Source organism: Bos mutus, chromosome 4, assembly GCF_027580195.1.
Source record: "Bos mutus isolate GX-2022 chromosome 4, NWIPB_WYAK_1.1, whole genome shotgun sequence".
NCBI lineage: Eukaryota > Metazoa > Chordata > Mammalia > Artiodactyla > Bovidae > Bos > Bos mutus.
In genome coordinates this window covers 86,371,915-86,392,263 of record NC_091620.1, presented here as the reverse complement: position 1 = coordinate 86,392,263, position 20,349 = coordinate 86,371,915, and the positions used below count along the sequence as shown (strand labels likewise).

Genomic DNA, 20,349 nt, shown 5'->3' with positions numbered 1-20,349 from the left:
ACTCATTGTTAAAGGATGTTGCCAGTTACATTCCCTCTATCAAGGAAGTATCCTCTCAAATTTACAAAGCAGGAATTGTAGCAGTCTGAAAATCATGCCCTGAAAATCTATTCCTGGATTAAATTACCATCAGAGAGATACAACAGTCCCTCCTTTCACTTTCTGTAGTTTTAATTACCTAAAGTTGACCAAATAATCCAAAAATATTAAAAATTCCAGAAACAATTCGTAGGTTTTTTAAATTGTAAGCCACTCTGAGTGATGAACTCTTGCACCATCCTGCTTCATTCATCCTTCTTAGGGTCTCCAACCATCAGCATCATCGTAAATCCAAGATCCAGCATTACCTGGAGCACATGATCCTCCTTCTGACGTATTATCAGGTCGACTGTAACCTAACAATGCCTTTCATTCATCTCACTTAATTCATCACATGGGCACTGTATCATCTCACATTACTACAGGTTTGAGAACACATTCATGCACCTTTATTACAGTATGTATGTATGTGTGTATAGTTTTTTTTTTGGCCACACTGTGTGGTTTGTGGAAATCTTAGTTCCTTCACCAGAGACTGAACTTTGGCCCTCAGCAGTCAGTGGAGTCCTAACCACTGGACTGCCAGGGTATTGTATTCTCTACATACTGTGTCTTTAATCGTGTTCAGTATCTCTTTATGTGGCTATTAATTCTCTTCCACATTTTGGCTAACATTTTACTTTTTGATGATACATAAATTTTTAAAGTATTCCTACAGTCAACAAATTAATGTTCTCATTAGGGCAATGATTTCCAGTCTTTAAATAACCCGGCTTAAAGAACAAAAGTCCTGTAGGGACCAACAAGAGAGAGCTTTATTCTCTAAGACAGCCCTTAGTGGCAAGTTAGCTTTTTAATAAAGATATCCGCGGTACTTGTATTCCATAGATCTCACTGAGCTAGCATACAGATCATAATAATCTAATTTTATTCCCATTGATTTGAGGGAGAAAACAAAGGAGGCTCACGTTCCTATACTTTTTATTAAAGATCACCTGAAAAATCATCCACCTCTTCATTCGTACAGCCTCCCCTTTCATTACAGTCATTTAAGTGTGTTTTCCCATTAGAATGTGGGCTTCTTGAAGAAATAAACCATACTATTTATCTTTTCAACACTGAATACTATCAATATTGGTAGTTGACAAAAAAAGGGAGGAAAGAAAAGGGTTTTTCAAGACTGAAGAAGAGACACAGATTATACATTTAGGTGCATGCAAAAGTACTAGGAAAAAGGAAATCCAAATTAATCCAGTTATATTTTCCCACTCTACCACAATAAAGAGAGAGTCCCATTTTCAAAGAAATTAACTTTTATTTGAAAGAAAGACTACCCCCCCACTACTTCTAAGAACTCTACACAAACAGCCTGCCTAAACCATTGTCCCAATACCAAAATTTCTAATAGCAATTATACAATTGCTCTAAGTAATAAATAATAAGGGCTGTCCTTCACTGATTAATAAATTCAACACAAAAATCACACTTTACGTTTTTAGTTTCAACAAATGTATTTTAAATACATGTTTTATAGGAGTCCACAAGCTTTTCATTTCTAAAAAAAGATGTAATTTTTAGGGTTCAAAAATTCTGTTCAAAAGAAATGACCAAGTAAGTGTTTTCTTCTATAGCTTCAAACTTTCTACACTCAACTATTTGACTGTTCCATGCCACCCCAGACAAACTTGACCTGACTGAACTACTACTAACTTCCCCAAAAGAAAAAGGAGTTTGTAGTAAATGCAGACCTCTAATACAATGTCTAATACAATATCTAACACAAAAGAAGCTTTAAAAAGATCATTTCTTTCCTCATTTTGATAAGCTAGGAGTGAATTTTCCATAAAAGCAAAAAACAAACAAAAAAATCATTTACAAAGCATAACACGGGGGTTCCTTTTTTCCTCAAGATGTTTAACTACTCAAAAATGACAATTACATCTTTAAGAATATAATAAAAGGGGTGGAAAATAGCAATACAATTGACAAAGTGTAGATGCTAAACAAACCAAAGATTTTTTAAGGGTTCTTTTTGAGGAGTAGGAAGGATTAGAAGCTTGGGGAAATCCAGAATTAAAAAAAGAGAAAAAGATGTCCTCAACTGCGACCACTCTGCTTATTAATAGCGTCCTGCAAAAGAGTAAAAAAAAAAAAAAAAATAAGTCAAATGACAATTACAGTTTCACTTGCCTAATATTTTCCCAACTATTAACAGTCACCATACACCCTAATTTTCTAAAATAAGCCATTAATTACAAATTAGGTTTTTAATGTGACAAAAGCAAAAGTATACATACTTGGGCTGTAGGATCGAGATCTTGATCGTGATCTGTATCGACTATAATAAGGAGAAGGTGATCTTCTTCTGTAGGAAATAAAAGATTACTTAGCAAAGCACATTATCACTACACTGAAGCAGATAAAAACAAAAATTTCATCATTCAAAATAGTAGCAGATCTAAGATAAGCTATTAATTTTTCAATGCACCAACTATACAAGGTGAGTATTGGCCAATACAAATACACATGCCTCTTCATTTCAACTACAGAGTATCAACCACTGGACTGCCAGGGAAGTCCCATATTTCACTCATTTTTATCAATACACATTAAACAAATTAAAAGTGCCAATACTACTATTATCATCTAATTCAGAACAGAAATCGTAAGTTACAACATTACCTGTACCGGTAATCATAGTCTTCATATCTGTCGTACCCACGATCATATCCTCGATCATAGTAAGAATCTCGACGTCTGCCACCTCCTCCACCTCCACCACCGCCGCCGCCGCCACCGCCACCACTGCTGTAGAAAAAGGTGCAAATTCCACATCAACAGGAATGATTATTTTCTATTATCATTTAATACAAATAGATACTTAAATAAAATGGAAGAAGCTAAGAGAGAAACAATAACCCTTTCATGCCAGTTACTTCAATGTCTTACTTTGTTGACTCCTATGATATTCTGCTTCATATTTATACCAATAAATAGCCAGGAATAATTTCACTAACTACAAATTATAAGGCCTTAGAATGCACTATCCAATCAGTAAGACCTTTTCAATAAGGTGAAAAAAAGCACTGTGCTGAGAAAAAGTACCTAAGTACTAAGATGCATGTTCTATGACCAGTTCAAAAGCAGTTAATAAACCTCAAGAATTTAAAAGTATCCAAGCCTGAACACCAAAGAAAACTAACTACTTTATACTGAAGTCCAGCACTAAATGTTAAGGTCTGGTGTTCAAACGTCTATCAGTGAATTTAAATTCTAAGCCGTCTTTTCCTTGTTGTTTTCCTAACTCTTAATCATATGGACATTATTTTCACTTTAGTTTTCAGTGGGCTCTCCTTGTCAAATCTTTTTTCCCCAAGAGGCTTCACATTAAATGAAAGCTTATATTCCTTCTTTCACTCTCTGGTTTTAATATATTAAAAAACTTTTTCCTACACACATAGGCTTCCAAGGTCACATAAATAGAACGAGAAGTATTTAAAAGCATACTGTATTTTTCTAGCATTTAATAATTCTATTGTACAAGAAAAGAGGTAGGAATGCACTTCAACTAGTTTTAATTTGTCTCCTTGATCAAATATACATATAAAAAATTAAAGTGATTCAAATAATACACACACACACACATATACACACACATTAAATAACTTTCAATTCTAATTACAGGGGGAAAAAGTTTTATCTTTTGATTAACCAAAGACGTGCACACATTTCTGGTGGCTTTCTGACTCTTAAACTTCAGCTTAGGAAACTCGAAATCTTACTGAGTTGGTCTGCCCATGTATATGCCTGGTGTTGGTGTGTGTGCTCTCTTAGTGATAGAATAATCCACCCGAATTCTTCTACCATCCAGTTCCATTCCATTTGCCCTTTCCATAGCCTATAAAAGAGAACAGGCACAGAAAGTCATGCATAATTTACCAAGGGGAAACTTTCAAAACTGAAAATTTGGTAAACATTTCTTTCAAGTAAAAACAGCAAGGACCTGACATATTAATTCCTGCTATATGCCTGTCAATAATGAATTTTCAATGTACACAAGAACACTTACACAGGCTTGTGTTAAAAGTTATAAAGAAGCAACCACAGAACCTGCAGAATTCTGAGGCTTCAGAATCTAGCTTCAGTCTGAGCAACTCAAAGCAGAAAGTGCAATTCAGTGAACAGGTCTAAACTTGTCAAGCCATTCCTAAAATACCATACTGCCACCTAGTGAGCTTCAGATACAAAGGAACTTTCTAATCTGCACCAAGATTATACCTGAGCTCATATTCTCTACCATTCTGCCCTTTGGTACTAATACTAATAAAAGCATTAATAAATCAACCACTTTAACACATTTTAAGAAGCATTTTGGAACTAAGTGAGGCTGTCATTCCATTTTACCTCATTCAGAAATAAACAAAGCAGGGGCGTCAAAAGGCAGGGCAAACAAGCTTCACATTTACACAAATTTTAATTGTGATATTGTCTGCACTTTTACTTCAGGTCAGATATCCTGGTATTTCTAAATTTACACCTTTATCCTTTAATTGAGAACAGGAAAAAACAAAACACAAATACGCAACAATAAAAACCCACTAGTGTCTATTAGTATGTCTATCATATAAATGCCTTCAACTGAGAGCATTATTTTGTTAGACTTATCCAGGTTTTCCAACAACACTACCACTGACATTTGGCAGTGGTTAATTCTGTGTTGTCGGTGGCTATCCTGTGCAGTGCAGAATGTTTAATATCATCCCTGCTTTACCACCAGATGTCAATAGCATCTATTACTGTTGAAAGATATGCTTTTGACTGCTTATACTGTAACCAAACACTATTGATACAAAGAGCAATAATGACCTACACCCAACTACTGTCACATATAAAATGGTACAAAGAAGACAAGCCAGTACCTTCCGTTCTTTAACAAATGAGCTTCAAAAATTCCTTAAAATGGAATTTTCAATTCAATCACCATGAACTTTTGAAGGCAAGCCTACTGCTTCCTCTACAATCCATTACCTAGTACATTAGAACAACACTATTTCAAATCTCTGACATTGACTGGGATCATTCTGTTAGGCATATTAAGGGCACTAAACAAAAATGAAAAGGTACCAACTCTTTCCATGTATTATTTTTCATTTATAGAACAGAATGATAGATGAACATTAAGAGAATAGAAAAACAAAGCTCTTGTATAGACAGGGAGATAATCAGACACACAAAAAATTAAACAGATTAAACCTAAACACAATTTTTTAAAAGTCAATGTAATCATTTGCTTAGAGCCATGAATAAGGCTTTTTCAAAAGAGAACACTTATATACACTTCACCTTTTCCATTTAACTCATACACTACTTCACAAGGCCAGATTTTAATCAGGATATGCCTATACGCATTTTAGCTGGAAAGTGAAACTGAACATTCCAATTTTAACACTAACAGAAGAGTTTAAACTATGTCAGAGAATTAAAGAGCACATAATGTTTATGGAACTGGAAATTTATTAATCAACTTTCAAAAGTAACTCAATACTAAATAATGCACATCAGAAATTTTTCAAAGTGACAAAAATAATTACAAAAAATTACCTCCTTTGAGTCATCTATTCTCTCGAAATAAACAAAAGCAAATCCCCGTGACCGTCCAGTTCGCTGGTCATAAACCACATTGACACCACTCAATGGTCCATATCGAGAAAATACTTCGCGAAGATCTCTCTCTGTTGTGTACAAACTGAGGCCAAACACTCCTAGACAAGTATTGGGATCAGGATTTGCCTGTTGAATAAAGATGTTATTTAAGTTCCAAATTAAAAAAACAACAACAAACATACAGAAATACTTCTGCTTAGGGCACTTCATCCAATACACAAAGTCACCTGGAAACTCAGATGAGCTATATTTTACAGTTTACAGTACACTCAAGCCTTCTTTAGAATATACTTCAGGTTATAGACTGAATAAAAATGTCACTAATTCACTAGTCCAGCAATTTTCAGAACAAATACTAAGAATTTATCTTTAGTTTAATGTCTATTTCTAGTTTATTCAAATGTTTTATATCCCTTATAGATCTGTACTCAACCTGACTTCATCTGCAATTGCTGATTAGACTCCCCTCTTCTATTTTCACTCTTTAGCAAGGATATTCCTTCCAGATTTGAAAAATTAATGTGCTGATTTCAAAACACCATTAAATAATAGCAGATTCCATCACTGTTAAATAGAATCAAACCTCATATCCAAGACTCAATTTCTTTATCAATAATAAGATAACCTGTCTCATGGAAAGGTTAACTGCATTTATTAACGCACTGAGGAACTTTGCATATTGCTCAATATAAGTGTTTGCTTAGTATTTCCTTGCTACCCTCTTTCCATGGTAAAACTTTTAATCTCAATATTTTCAAGTTAGCTTTTTATTTCCATTCTTGCAACATGTTTTCCCCCAAATTTCTTTTAATGACTCAAAAGTCAAGAAAAGAAAATACAATTGAATGCATATAAACAATATTCATATAGCCAAGGATGTTTCTAGAGTATCACTTTTAAACAGTGCTCTAGCTCTTACAAAATCAAGATTTTATACTATGACTAAAGACACAGGAAATACATAAAAGGTTTTCATTAACTTAAAAACCATATACCCTGCTGCCTGTATGTCTTCTCCGGTTAGACATTGGAGAATGACTTCGGCTCCTTCGACGCCGGTATTCTGGTGTATATGACCTACTTCGAGATCGTCTCCTATGAGAGTGAGAATGGGATCTGGATCGAGTGTAACGTCTATGAGAATGCCTCCTTGACCTCGACCTTTGAGAGAAATAAATTTAGGTAAAAATATTGGAACAAAATGGCTAACGCTGTTAAAAATAAGAACACCAATTGAAGGCTCTCTGGACAAAAACAGATGAGTCAATAATTTAATCATCAAATACTTAAAGACATCACCTGCTCACCATTATAAGCTGCTTTGTATTAATAACAACACACCACTGAGCCTCATTCCATGTTTGGTTTGAGTGCTCCCTATTTGTAAACTGTCTTTTTGGTATGTGCACAGTAAATTTTTACAAATTTTGTTAGTGATTCATTAGTTTTACTTTAGCTTTCTGAACTTTTGACAATTCCAAGGACCTATACGTTTATCCCTGCTTGTTTTCAGCTTGTTTATCCTTTTAGAGGAAAAAGTATTTTTCCTCTTGTAGACTATATCTCCTCGTTTCCAGTTAACTCTTTTCACCTTACCTTACAATCATGTTAAGGCTCCACCTTCTTTAAAAAGAAGGATATCAACTAGCACTAGAAAGAAAATTCTTTAATACTCTACAACATGGATAAACCTTGAGGACATTATGCCAAGTGAAATAAACCAGTTATAAGAAGACAAATATTGTGATTTCACTTGGATGAGATACTTAAAAACAGTCAAAATCATAGAGACAGAAAGAAAGATGGTGGTTTGTCAGTGGCTGGAAGGGGAGGAGAATGAGAGTACTTGTTTAACTCGCAGTTTCAGTTTTACAAGATAAAAAGAATTATGGAGATGGATGGCTGTGATGTGTACAACAATATGAATGCATTTAATACCATACTCTTAAAATGGGGAAAAAAAAAAAAGACCTAACAAACCACCAACCAACTACCATCACAATAAAACTGTTTGAGTCTTATTACCTTTTCAGTATTGTCCTATATTCCCTTCACGGTTACGTATCATTTCCTCTCCAGTCTTTCCTTAGCCTGCTGCAATCTAGCACCAGCTAAATTAACTCATCACAACCTAAACCGCCCACCTCACCTAACAGTCCTCATGTTTAATGGTCTTCATTTTTTTCAAACCTTCTACAGCATCTCACCAATTTTTCTACTGCTGATTCCCTAGTTCATATACTGTTTGATTATTTCCAATTACTCACATTCTTCCCATTGCAAAGAAAATGGAATTTCTTATTACTATTCATCTCATCCATCCTTAAACACCCAGACTAACAGTGATGACAGTCATACAAAATAACTTCTACAAGGCATTCAGTAAATGTTATAAATGCTGAGGGCCAGAAAATTTAAACAATAAAGCTGGGAGATTTTACTAGGCAGGCAGGGGAAAAGTGTTCTAGGAATACCAAGAGCAAAGGTTCCTTGGCAAACAATTCCGAGTTGGAATGAAAACAATACCATGAATGGCCTACTATCCAAAAGAAATTAATCATGGGAAGGTGGGGTAGAACTAGAAAGAACTTGTGTCCATATAGGAACACTGAACAGGGTTTTCTATTTTCCTTAGCATTAATTTACAGTTTCAATTTAAAAAATAAAAAATATTAGTAAAGCTAGTTGTTACATAAAATACCAACTGTTACATTTAAATGTGTTGGTCCTGTACGGAGGTATGGAGGGCTGACTGTACTATGCCATTTTACAAGAGGGACTTGAGCATCTGAGAGGGGCTTCCCAGGTGGTGCTAGTGGTGAAGAACACACCTGTTAACGCAGGAGACTCAAGAGACAAAGGTTCAACCCCTGGGTCAGGAAGATCCCCTGGAGGAGGAAATGGCAACCCACTCCAGTATTCTTGCCTGGAGAATCCCACTGACAGAGGAGCCTGGTGGGCTACAGTCCATAGGGTTGCCAAGAGTCAGAGACGACTGAAATGATTGAGCATGCACCAACGAGCATCTGAGAATTTGGTATGCACAGGAGCATCAATCCTGCCCCCCCCACCAACAGGTACTGAAGGAGGACTAAAGTAATGAGAAGTGATGTGAGTGCTTATCCTTTCTCTAAGTCAGATAGTGATAAATATCATGAAAAAAAATTAGGAGTAAGGGAATACTGTGTGTGCACTGGTATTTAATGTTCTCCAGTGATACAGGAGCATAAAACTGAATCAAGTGATGACTTGAGAATATCATGAGGGAAGAATATTCTAGGCTGAGAGTAGCAACCAGAAAGTCCTAAAATTAAAATATGCTCACTTCTGTTTCCACACCCGAATTCTATGGAGCACAATTCTGCACATGTGGATTCAGTTAAATATACAGAGTGGTTAGCAAATCAAGCACTAGGCTGGATCCTGGATACAACAGAGAAAAAGAACCAACTGTAGACTACAAGAAAAGTACAGCCTTTGATTCTTGTTTCATGTCCCCTTGCAAGGATACTCTATTCAGAGACATAAATTATGTGTTTTAATCAAGAAATTACAATGACTTATCAAAATAAAAATAACTGTCCAGATTGCTTTTAACTGTTCATCCCACCGCTCCACAACAGTACACCTAAGATCTCTGAAACAGTGAACCCCGCAAGGGCTCACTAGTCTTTGCTGTAATCAGGGGGAGTGGCTAGAACTCTGAATCACTCCAGCACCACTTTCCAACAATTTATCTGATCAGAGGATCAGAGTTCCACCCTGGACCTAATGAGTCAAAATCTTCAGTTAAAGAATGTAGCTGTAATGTGAAACTTGAAAAAGCTTCTCAAATCCTTCTGATAACCAGTACCACGTACATATATCAACCTTTTCTGCATTAAAATTGTAAGCCAAATCTTCAATGGAGAAAATTATCTTTTTGTTGTGCAAATACTGCTGAAATAATATAAAACAATAACCCAGCACATTTAAATCAACACATATTTAATTTGTATTAATAACGAGTAACAGCTCTAGATTAATAGAGCTAACAAATTATTCTACCTTATCTAAGTCTTTATATCTGTAACATACCACTGATTTCTAAACTCCATTGTTTTAAAAAAAAAAGTCATGATTTTGAGCGAAATTTCTAGGAAAAAATTACAACAAAAATGAGGGATTTGGTACAAACCACTTTGCCCAGAAAAATCCAAGAAAAGCATTTTAAACATACTCACATATTATTTTAAACACTCACCTGGATTTTGATCTTGATCGAGAATGGGATTCAGAGTGTTTGGAAACCCTTGATGGACTACGAGATCCTGACCTGCTCTCCGATTTTACACGAGCAGGAGTTCCCGTTGGAGATTTTGACTGAGAGCGAGACTCCTAACAAAGAAGACAGTATTACAAATGGCACTGGTCACATAGATGCCTAACACCTAACATTTAAAGTACCGTAATTATTTATATTGATTGCTCCTGAAAAACAAATGGTTAGGCAACACCCTCCAGAAAAAATTTCAGCTCATTAATAACCCATTGTTAATACTGCTAACTGTCCTCAATAATTCCCTACTTGAACCAGATCACCAATTCTCTATTAACTAAGTAATCATGCAAATTCATCTACAACTTGATCATACAGACACTGGAACATAAACCATACATTTACTTAACCTAGGACCCATTCATTCTTCCAGATTCTTTTAATTCTACTTCACTCTTGCTTTCTACTTCTCTTCATTCTTCATTGAGTTTTTCATTTTTCATACTTCGTGTATTCTTCCCCAAAACAATTCAAAATAGCCTTAAAAAAAATATTCAAGTGCTTCTATCTGACCAATCTTCTGTTCAATTTTTTCCCCCATTCAATTTTAATTTTCTGATCTTTAATACTTTTCATTAGCCTTCTTTTATCTTGATTTATCTTCCACATTCTTGGAAAAAACTCTTCAATTTCTTCACGAACATTAACCTTAATGGAAAAAGAACATTTAGTATATTTAAGCACGTGGGGATTATAAAACTCTGCTGGAGTTCAGAATGTTATCTACCAAATGGAAAAGCCAGCAGGTAAAGTGCAAATAACTAGTTTATTAAAAAAACAATTTTATAATCTTTAAAATTGTTCAAAACTCTAGTTTCTAACAATTAAAGAGAATTTACTGAATTTCTCTAAATGTTTTTTACCATACTGTTCACCCTCCTCCCCTTTCAAGTTTCATCCTAGTTCCTAAAATGTGAGCAGTTTTAATATAAATACTTAATTCAAGCATAACTCTAACATTAACTGTAACCCCCCCATACCTATGTCTTAAGTATTCACTAATTTATAACCTGAAGATTCCCAATGATCTCAAAATAAGCTTTCCCTAAGCCGGGCTACGATACTAAGATATAGTTAAAGCAAAGCATCACAGGCTGGAATATCTGAACACACCTATCTAAACTCACCTATTATAGGACACATGCTGAGGTTCAGAGAAGTAAAACACAATTAGTAAAATTACTAACATTTCCTGATTGTTTGACCACTATCTTTGCTTACTCTGACTTTAACCAGAAAGATACAATCTGAAATAAAACAAGCATACTAAAAAAAAAAAGGGAGGGGAATATGAAATTAAAAATTTCCCCTTTGGCTTTTAAGTTCCTAGTGGTTGTAAATTAGTATCATGGTCTTTATTGTTTATCCTACCTTTTTCATAGTTTTTGCATATTTTACATAGTTATGCATACTTATATTCCCTTCAGTGACTATATCATTTATCAGAAATCTGACTGGCTTCTAAAAAAACTGGATATAAATCAAAACTTTCCAAATCATTTAAAACTTATTAGAAGCCTGTTTTTAAAATTTTGATAGACCTGAAGAACTTATGACCAAAGTAGGATGGACAGTTTGGTTTCTCTGTCCACTTGACCCTTGATTATTAGTAAAAACAAACCCATTTTCTACCAATTTTCATTTATGTCATTAAGATTATCACCCAACTTCCTTGAAGTTTTCCTTCAGGCTTATTTTTCAAAAATGGTACTATTGATGCTACCAGGCCCATTTTTTTTTTTTCAGATGAAAACAAACTGAAATACATAGCCACCCTTCTGTTCAACATCCACCTTCTCCATTTATTTACCTACAGAAAGTCTTTCACCACATCTCAAATACTTTCTAAATTTCTGGACAGATGCCTGGAGCAGGCATAGCAATTTAGGTTTTTTCATTCACTGAAACTGTAAAAGCAGCATATTCAGGACTAAAAACAAAAGTATGGCCACTCATTTGTAATTGAAGTCTCATAGGCCAGTTCATTACCTATATTTTATTAGGTAAAAATACCTAATACCCCCGCCCTTCTTTTGGCTTTCCCTTATATAAACAGATCCCTTGGTATCAATCTACAAACATCACTACAGCCTTTGTTATATATGCAAAAAGCTTTGTGTTCTGTGTGCTCTGATACTCTTACCACCTTTAATTTTTAAGACAGAAATAAGTTTATATATTAAAGACTTCTATCATAAAAACAATTGTAGAAAATTATTCAATAGTGCTGAAGGTAACCACTTTTTAGGTGTTAACATTAACAAGGTAACCCAGTAACAATTTAAATTTTAAATCTCATTTCTGGCATAGCAACCCACTGGAAAATGTATAATTTTCCTTTTACTTTGTTCGTAAAAGCTATGACATGACAGAATATCTTTTGCTTTTTATTATCCAAGGTGTCACAAATACCTAACCTCCTCTGTTACCTACCCTTCAATTTTTATCTCAGGGAAACCTCAAAATGCATATATTTTTTTCATGGAATCATTCAAGGTTAACAAAGAGTGCTCATAACTCACCCTTTAACTTATAAAGATGTCAGTCATTTTAACTTATAAAGATGTCAGTAACTTCCAAAAACAATTTAGAAACATCTAGCTAAAAAGGTAAATCAACAACTGTCAATAAACTTAAACTAAAAAATAAAACTACAGAGCATAAAAAACTTTTACTCTTCACTGCGCATTAGAAATTAGACTATAAGCCCTTTGTGGACAAATGCTAGATTATTCTTTTCCATCTTTGACTATCTTCATTATGAAATGGTAATATCAACTTTTCCCAAAGAAATTCATACAACTATTCAGAATTTGGAAAAAGAATCGAAATTGCAAAGAGAAAAACAGACATTGAGAAGGGTGTTATCTGTCCCGTTTGACTAGAGACTACTTAACCTGCTCTTAAATCTGTCAAGAAGTTCTGCAAATTCCTAAGTAACCTGCATCTGGACCCACCAACCAACACAGTGCCTACTTGAAATGGGCAGATTAATGACTCAACCAAATCATATCACAAATTTTAATAGAAATATATCTTAAGTAGCCTTCTATAAACCAGGAGCTGGGCAGAAAGTTCTCACAGCACAACCTGCTTAAATCATGTTTTTTTTTTTTTTTAAACTATTCTTTATTAACAAGATGCCTCTAGTGGTAGCTGAAGTACACAGCCAAAAATAAAAAGGAGCTAACTACGATTTCTAAGAAATACTATAGTGTATCCCATACAAGCAGTCTAAAAATTGTCTATGTATAAATATACCATGACCATGTACTCAATCTAAGAATTATCTATGTGTAAAAATATTATAACCATGTACTACTTTTTAATCAGGAAAAAGGTTATTAAATATGCACATGTAGTTGCAGAACATGAAAAAAATCCTACAGCAAATAACTGCAGTGTCTTTTAATATACCTAGTATATTATAGATGGAAAACAAATTCCAACCATATGTATGCTTAATACTTAAAGCCCATTAAAATAAACCAATAAAAATGTTACGCTATAACCCATTCTAATATTATGACAAGGCAAATGCCAAGTAACAGTGCCAAGTTTACAGAAGTTCAAGTCTATATGAATATAGCCTAAGTTTTTAAAACAGATTCTCAAAACATATTTCCCTACTACTTTGTAAAATTGAGAGATTTCCACAGAAACATACTACTGCGTTTAGGTGAACTATACGTGGGGGTGGGAGGGATTTAAATTACCCAAATAACTTATATTTATTGTACTAAGAACTTCATTCTTCAGGACTTTTAGACAACAGTCTGTGTTTATTCAATTCATGTATTTCAGTCTTTCAGTTTTTATAGCAGTTCTGCTTCCTTCCTTTTGAGTATTAAGCTGTTTCTTTTACAGATCCTTAAGCTTACAAAAGAAATATTTTCACTCTTTTTAATCCATAACTAGTATTAGAGCAATTTCTTAAAAAGCAAATACCAACTGCTCAAAATATTAGCTATTTTAAAATAATTTACCTTCTTTTAAAGTCCAGTATGCTGCATTTTAAGTGAGATTAAAGTGATTTTTTTATCTACGAAGGCTCACAGATCTTCTAACTTGTATGTCTTTACAGTCTCTAAAGTTTGGAATAATTCTGGCAACGTGTTAAGACAGTTTATTAAAGAATTGGCAGTTAAATTTAAACTCATGTCACACTGTGAAATTACCTGTAAAACTTACAAATCTTTCATATAAATTTTATTTATTTAGGCCATGCCATGTGGCTTGTGGGATCTTAGTTCCCTGACCAGGGATTAAACCCTTGATCCCTGTGAAACATGGATTCCTAACCACTGGACCACCATGAAATTTCCTTCTGTACAAACTTTAAACGTGGTTCATAAACCAGTCAGCTTACACGCTATGATCAGTTGTCCAAAAAACCAGTGTGTAAGTGGCAACTTCAAAGGTATAGAAAATAAATGTAAAAGGACTAAAGTAGTTTAGCTATATTAAAACAAACCACTAAGAACCCATTACAAAATTTCCTACTTATGTTTTCATCTTTTAGTGTTACGGAGTATTTACAAATCTTGAGTAAGTAAGACTACAGGGCCTTAGTTTCAGGGAAAAAACTTTACTTTTCTTCTGCCTCAGACTGTTCAGGCCTAGTCTCTTATACTTTGGTGAAAATCATGAGACAGTAAAGATTATACAGAACTACATTATGGCAGTAACTTAAAGGAAGGAGGGGAAACCACATTTTCTTTCATTATTTCCTTCTCAATTTTTTTCTTTTTACAGTGTTTACTGATTTCCCGTCCAATCATTACCATTTTCTCATCTTCACGTCTATCCTACTAAACTGGTTACGATGTGTGAATAGTAACTATTAACTCACTCAGCTTAGGAGAGGGGGTCTCAGGGTTAGTTACATGATGACTGAGCACCCACTGATGTTATCAACAGATTTTCACAGTATTTACAAGCTTTAAAAAACTTATGCTGATTACTCAAGGCCATTTTTACACTTGTATACTACACACTATACCATAAGGACGTAACTTCATTTACAAAATTAAGTCCATAAACAAAGTTTATCTGTATTTAAAAAAAATGACTCTTATCTCTAAATGTTACCCTTGATAGTCTTTCAGATCCCAAGACTCTTTATACTCATTTTAGGAATGCTACAAATTATAAGTAGTAACTATGGCAAATCTGTAGAAGTACAGTTAGGCATCCTGGGTACAACTGGTTGTACTGTTCCCTTTAAAAATCCCACCTTCTAGCTTAGATTGAGCAAATGAGCACCCTTCAGTGAAAGAATCTCAAATATAAAAATTTGAACATTTTCTGAAGTTTTACAAATTCTCTGCTTAAATAAATAGATGGGGAGAACAAAAAGTATTAAAATTGGATACATATTATTTCAGAAAAAAAATTAAACTCAAGAGACACAGACTATTCCCTAAGTTCAATAATACTCCTACTAAAAGAATGGAAGCCTTACTCTTCTGCAACAGGTTGATATGATGAGATACGTAAAACTAAACTGCTGAAGAAGCTGGACTAACTTTTTTTTTTATTTAAACCTAAACTGCTAACATCCTTATCTATAAAATAGGATTTCAATTTTATTTGTATTCATTAAAAAAAAAAAGACAAGAGGGGTTTAAAAAAAAAAAACAAACTAGTGGCCAAGCTGGGTTTTTAATGGCATAGTCATCACCCTTATTATTACAAAACAGGTTTCAATTAAGAAAAAACAAAAACAAAAAACCTTCCCCTATTTTTGATATTCTTTAACAAAATATCTTAACACACACAAATTTAAATTCCAACTTGATAGATGAATTTGCATTTTGCTCTTCACTTTTATTATCCAGTTAATCATCTCATATATTAAGAATGGGAATACTAGGGTCTCTTAAAATATCCCAGCTACTCAAAAAGCCAGAACAAGCTCTCAAAACAGGATGCCAGAATAAGTAGTACCCTTCCTCTTCAGCAATTCTACTAAGTATACACAATCATGGAATTACAAGATAGACTGCTACATGATAAAGGATCCTTAACCTAGATTAAAAACTCAGGGCCATTGTTTTAAAAAAAAAAAATTGGACTCAATGTTTTTCTAAGTTTCATTTAAAAAATTTTTTTTAATTTTTAAAATTTTAAATTTAAAGAGGGGAATAAGTAAAATAACAAGAAAATATTAATTTCCATTCCCCTTAATTTCTATCAAGGATACTAAAATTTTTTGAGATTGAAATCCTAATTTTAGTTGAAGTTGTACACAGCAAACTATTCATTATTTTTATGAAGATGACATGCAAAGAAAGTCAGCTCAAGTGCCAATCTCACTCCTAACTCCAAATAAAGATAGTTCCACTTAAAATTCTGTTAACTTGATGCACATGCCAAGAAAACTGCTTAAATGGACTTATTTTAGTAAGTATCGCTATTCTTCTGGATCCCCTGAAATTCTCTTGCTCATTCTTTACATCCCACTGCTCTCCAGTTTAGATAAGACTTTTCATAAGCTCCTTCCTTAAATATTTTAAGTGTACCCTGCTGCTCTTCCTCTGCTATTTTCTGTTCTAAAGAAATAAATTCCTTTCATTATGCTACTCTCATAAGAATCTATCGATGGCTCCTTACCACATATTGGATTAAGTCCAAATTCCTAAATCTAGAAATCACACTCCTCCACTATCTGACTACACAGTCAAGCCTATGTAGTCTAGCAACCTCCCCATTGTCTCATTCTTACAATCAATATTCGTATTTCCCTTATCATAATATGCAACGTTAAGTTTTACATACTAAATAAAACTTTTCCTTTCCTCTGGGCTCACAAAATCATTCAACTTCATTTTCTGAATTTCTTATTAATTCTATCACACAGTACTTGACTATATTCTGACTTTTACCCAGATTTGAGCTATCAGTTATCACAAATCAGACTCCAAATTCTCTCCTTTGAGAACATCTGGTCTTTACAAAAAAGGTAAGAGATGCTTAATACTTTCGAAGGGAATATGACTGATTAACTGCTAGGGTGACTTTTAACAAAAATTCAGCAAATTATATTTTCCTTTATAAAGCTCTTTTATGTTTTAAGAAACTCAAGAGGTAATTATCTATAATGGAAAATTAAGTTCTTGTAATTGTTTTTAGCAAACTCCATTAACAGCTCTGAGACACTGACATGGAGTGTGCTCTTTTAAGAAAAATAATCAAAATATATACATAGCATATTTTTTGCAGGCAATAAGCAATGGATCAGGACTTGCAAATCTCAAGATTCCTGGCTGTATTGTCTTTTTGGGCATCAGTTTTTAATTTCTAAAATGTTAAGAGTTCTCCAGCCATTGTAAATTAGAAAATATATCAAAGATGGTGAGGGGGGAGATTGTAAAATGCTATAAAAGTAGGAACTATTAGTTTCAATCCTGTTTCTTTAATATGTTTCAAAGTTTCCACAGAGTCATTTTAAATATCTTTTCAATAAGATATGGTTAACATATGTTGTTTATTCCTTACATAAACGAAATGAAATCTGAACACTGACCTATTGATGTTTTGTTTTAATAAAAATGTTTGAAGTATAACAACTACTTAAAACATTTCAGAAACACCATTTAAAAATCCTTTTCTGAGACTCTCTAAAACGTTATTACATTTATGTACAAAGATAACACAACAATTTTATTTTATAAAACCAAGGGCACTATAGTTTAAAAACTAAAAGCACTGCTGAATATGAAACTGCTTTAAGAGAACAACAAAAAAAGTACATCATCAGAAAACTGTCTCCCACTCTTCTAATTCTTCTTCCAATTATGAACATAGACAATTACTTCAACCTACCAAAAAAACCCAAAAAACAAAAGGTAACTGGTGAACATACTGAGTTCATTCACTTGGGTATCAGATGTGAAAATATTTCCTATGACCACGAACACTGTAAAAGAGGAAAAGGTAAAAATGCCTTTTCCTATTAAAATATATAGTTAATGCCTACATGCGTTTTAGCTTAAATTGGGTAGGAATCTTACATATATTACTTTCTTAGCTGGGTAAGGTAACAATTACCTAGAATTTGCCAAATTTCTCAATTTGATGACCCCTCCCCCCCCAAAAAAAGGTAAGACCTCAAAGGAAAATAAGGTTCCCAAAGAAGTTCTCTTCAATTTCCCACAAACCAAAACAAACATTAACTCCCCAAAATTGTACTTAACTGACAGTAAAATTTCTTCCCATTATTAGCTAACATTTTCAAAACAAGCAGCAGCTTACGACTACTTATTACCAAGTATTACATGATTTTTTAAAAAGTTTTGTTGGGACCATCAATACCTCATCCTACAAAATGAGCAGGTAATTTCATTGATATCTACAGACTTCAGATTTTAATAGAGAAAACCAATCTTAAAGGCATTCAAGATAGCTTTTTTGTCTTAACCTCAAAAAGAACAAAAGTCTAATTCGACTTTCTGGTTTATCTGTTTCCAGATGCTTATGAGCGTCTAAAAAAAGACAAAACTTATTCTGCACCTAGTGTTTTTGATGCGTTTCCCCTAGTGACCAGAATGCCAACACAGGAGCCAGAAAATGCTGTCTGGGGATTGTTTTCTTCACACGGTTTTACACTAACTCACTTCCATCAATTTTCACTACGAGAGTAACTTCCGAAATATAACCCAATCACTGCTAAACTTCCTAGTATCTTTAAGCTGAGGATAAGGTATCTTTGTGATGTTTATATTCATCACACCCAAAATAATGAAAAACTTCGAGCCTCTTTGCTGGAGGATGGGTCGAGAAGAGAAATGGGAGAGAGAGGGGCTGGAATTTTCAGGTAACCTTTTTGAATTAAGAGAATAGCACAAACTATTGTAAAAATACTGAGCAATGAAATTTGTTCAGTTATGTAAGATTAAGACAGAAGAGTCCTTTTTGTTTTTTACCGTAAAAACCTGTAAAGGAGTGGTGTTTAAAGGTCATAGGAGGAAAAGCATTGGAAGTTGAGATATAGAGAAGAAAGAAAGAAAAAAAAAGCCCAACATTAAGGAATTAGAAAAATAAGGCGTTATAGCATTTCCACATTCATTTTGAAGTGAAAAGAAAGCAGAAGGGACATTAAAGGAGAAGGGCTCCTTGCGTAGTTTTCCCCTCACAGCTCTCGTCTTAAGAACGCTTAAGGGTCGGTGCGGTCGTTGACTAACCACTTCATTAGGCTCGTCCCACCTTCAACCTCAAGGCTTTCGCCTTTATAGACGCAACGCCGCCGGTTCCGACAGAGACGCGGCCGCTCACTGCAATAGAGAGCCAAGGAGACACAGGCCCCAGCTAGTCCCGCGCCAGCTTCTCCCCGCCCGGACAGCAGCCCCGCGCACTTTCGACCCCGAGACCCTCTACGATGCTCGGGGTCGCCAGAAACGCCACCGCAGGAAGCACCTACCACTATCCGGCCGGAGGGGAACTCCCTGCCGTCTCCTCCCGCCCCACCGCGACGGGGACCCACACCTTGGAACAGCGATAAGGAAGCCTCGGGGTGGGGAGAAGGCAAGGTGCCCCGCGGGGGGGGTGGGAACCGGACCCAGGAGTCCGGCTATCAGTCAGTCTCCAAAAAAAGGGGGAAGGGGGGTGATCCGTGGTATTTGGGGCAAGAGTGTAACCCAGAAGCCATCTTGGGATGTGAAGAAGCGACCTCGATGGCTCCAGAGGCTGCTCCCAGCGGGCCCCCGCAGGACTCCCCGCAACCCCGCCCGACCGCGCTTGTCCCCGTGAAACCCCGAGCATCGGGGCCGCCGCCAAAGACGGCTCCCGCGGCTTTGTACTCACTCTGCCCTCGAAGTTGTTCTCCTCTACATCACTCATGTCGGCCAGGCGCTCCCCAGAACTAAATAAGAGACAAGTCTCGGCTTGAGGGCCGATGGCCTAATCAACCCGCTGACTGGACCGTGGGGAGGAGGAAAGAGTCGGCAACAACGGCCGCTCCACTCCACTCCCACTCGGTCGCAGGCTCCAGCAAAATGGCGCCGGCACCGCCAGAAATCTTCTGGCCTCCCTAGTGTACGACGTAAGGGGCGGAGCGTCTCTGTGACGTCAAGAGGCCCCGCCCCCAAGGAGGCTTTGTGGTTGCCTGGGCCTAGCAACGCCCGCCGCAGAAACTCTGACGCTCTGCGCCTCGGAACCTACTGCCCACCTGACGTTCGAATTTCAGACTCCTTCTTAAGTGTCAGTCCTTTTAAAGATTTTCAGTCACCACATAAGTTTTTATTGACTTTAGTCCCTTTATATGTTTTCCAAGTGGATTTAGATGGAACAGAAAAAACTGGAATCGTCTTCATAATTAGTAGGTTTTT

General features: G+C 35.3%; 1 protein-coding gene across 2 annotated transcripts; it reads right to left on the bottom strand.

Moving 5' to 3' along the window:
- Window positions 1-1,334: 1,334 nt before the first annotated feature.
- Window positions 1,335-20,047, bottom strand: TRA2A (transformer 2 alpha homolog). Of its 2 annotated transcripts, none has more exons than XM_005901259.3 (8): window positions 19,826-20,047; window positions 9,947-10,080; window positions 6,699-6,864; window positions 5,641-5,829; window positions 3,822-3,937; window positions 2,722-2,847; window positions 2,337-2,404; window positions 1,335-2,169 (listed from the first exon to the last, which is right to left on the bottom strand). In XM_005901259.3, the coding sequence occupies exons 1-8, from the start codon at window positions 19,859-19,861 to the stop codon at window positions 2,159-2,161; spliced, it is 846 nt and encodes a 281-aa protein (XP_005901321.1). In that variant the 5' UTR covers window positions 19,862-20,047; the 3' UTR covers window positions 1,335-2,158. The 2 variants fall into 2 exon arrangements, with proteins under 2 accessions (XP_005901321.1, XP_070225829.1); XM_070369728.1 differs by having other exon boundaries at window positions 2,722-2,844.
- Window positions 20,048-20,349: the final 302 nt, after the last annotated feature.

What these genes read in the sequence shown, in the direction of transcription:
- TRA2A (XM_005901259.3), bottom strand. Translation starts at nt 19,861, where the DNA reads ATGAGTGATGTAGAGGAGAACAACTTCGAGGGCAGA. An exon ending in CGATCAAGATCAAAATCCAG is followed by an intron (nt 6,865 to 9,946) that starts GTGAGTGTTTAA and finishes TTTCTCTCAAAG; the next exon opens with GTCGAGGTCAAGGAGGCATT. An exon ending in TACATGGGCAGACCAACTCA is followed by an intron (nt 2,848 to 3,821) that starts GTAAGATTTCGA and finishes CTTTTTCTACAG; the next exon opens with CAGTGGTGGCGGTGGCGGCG.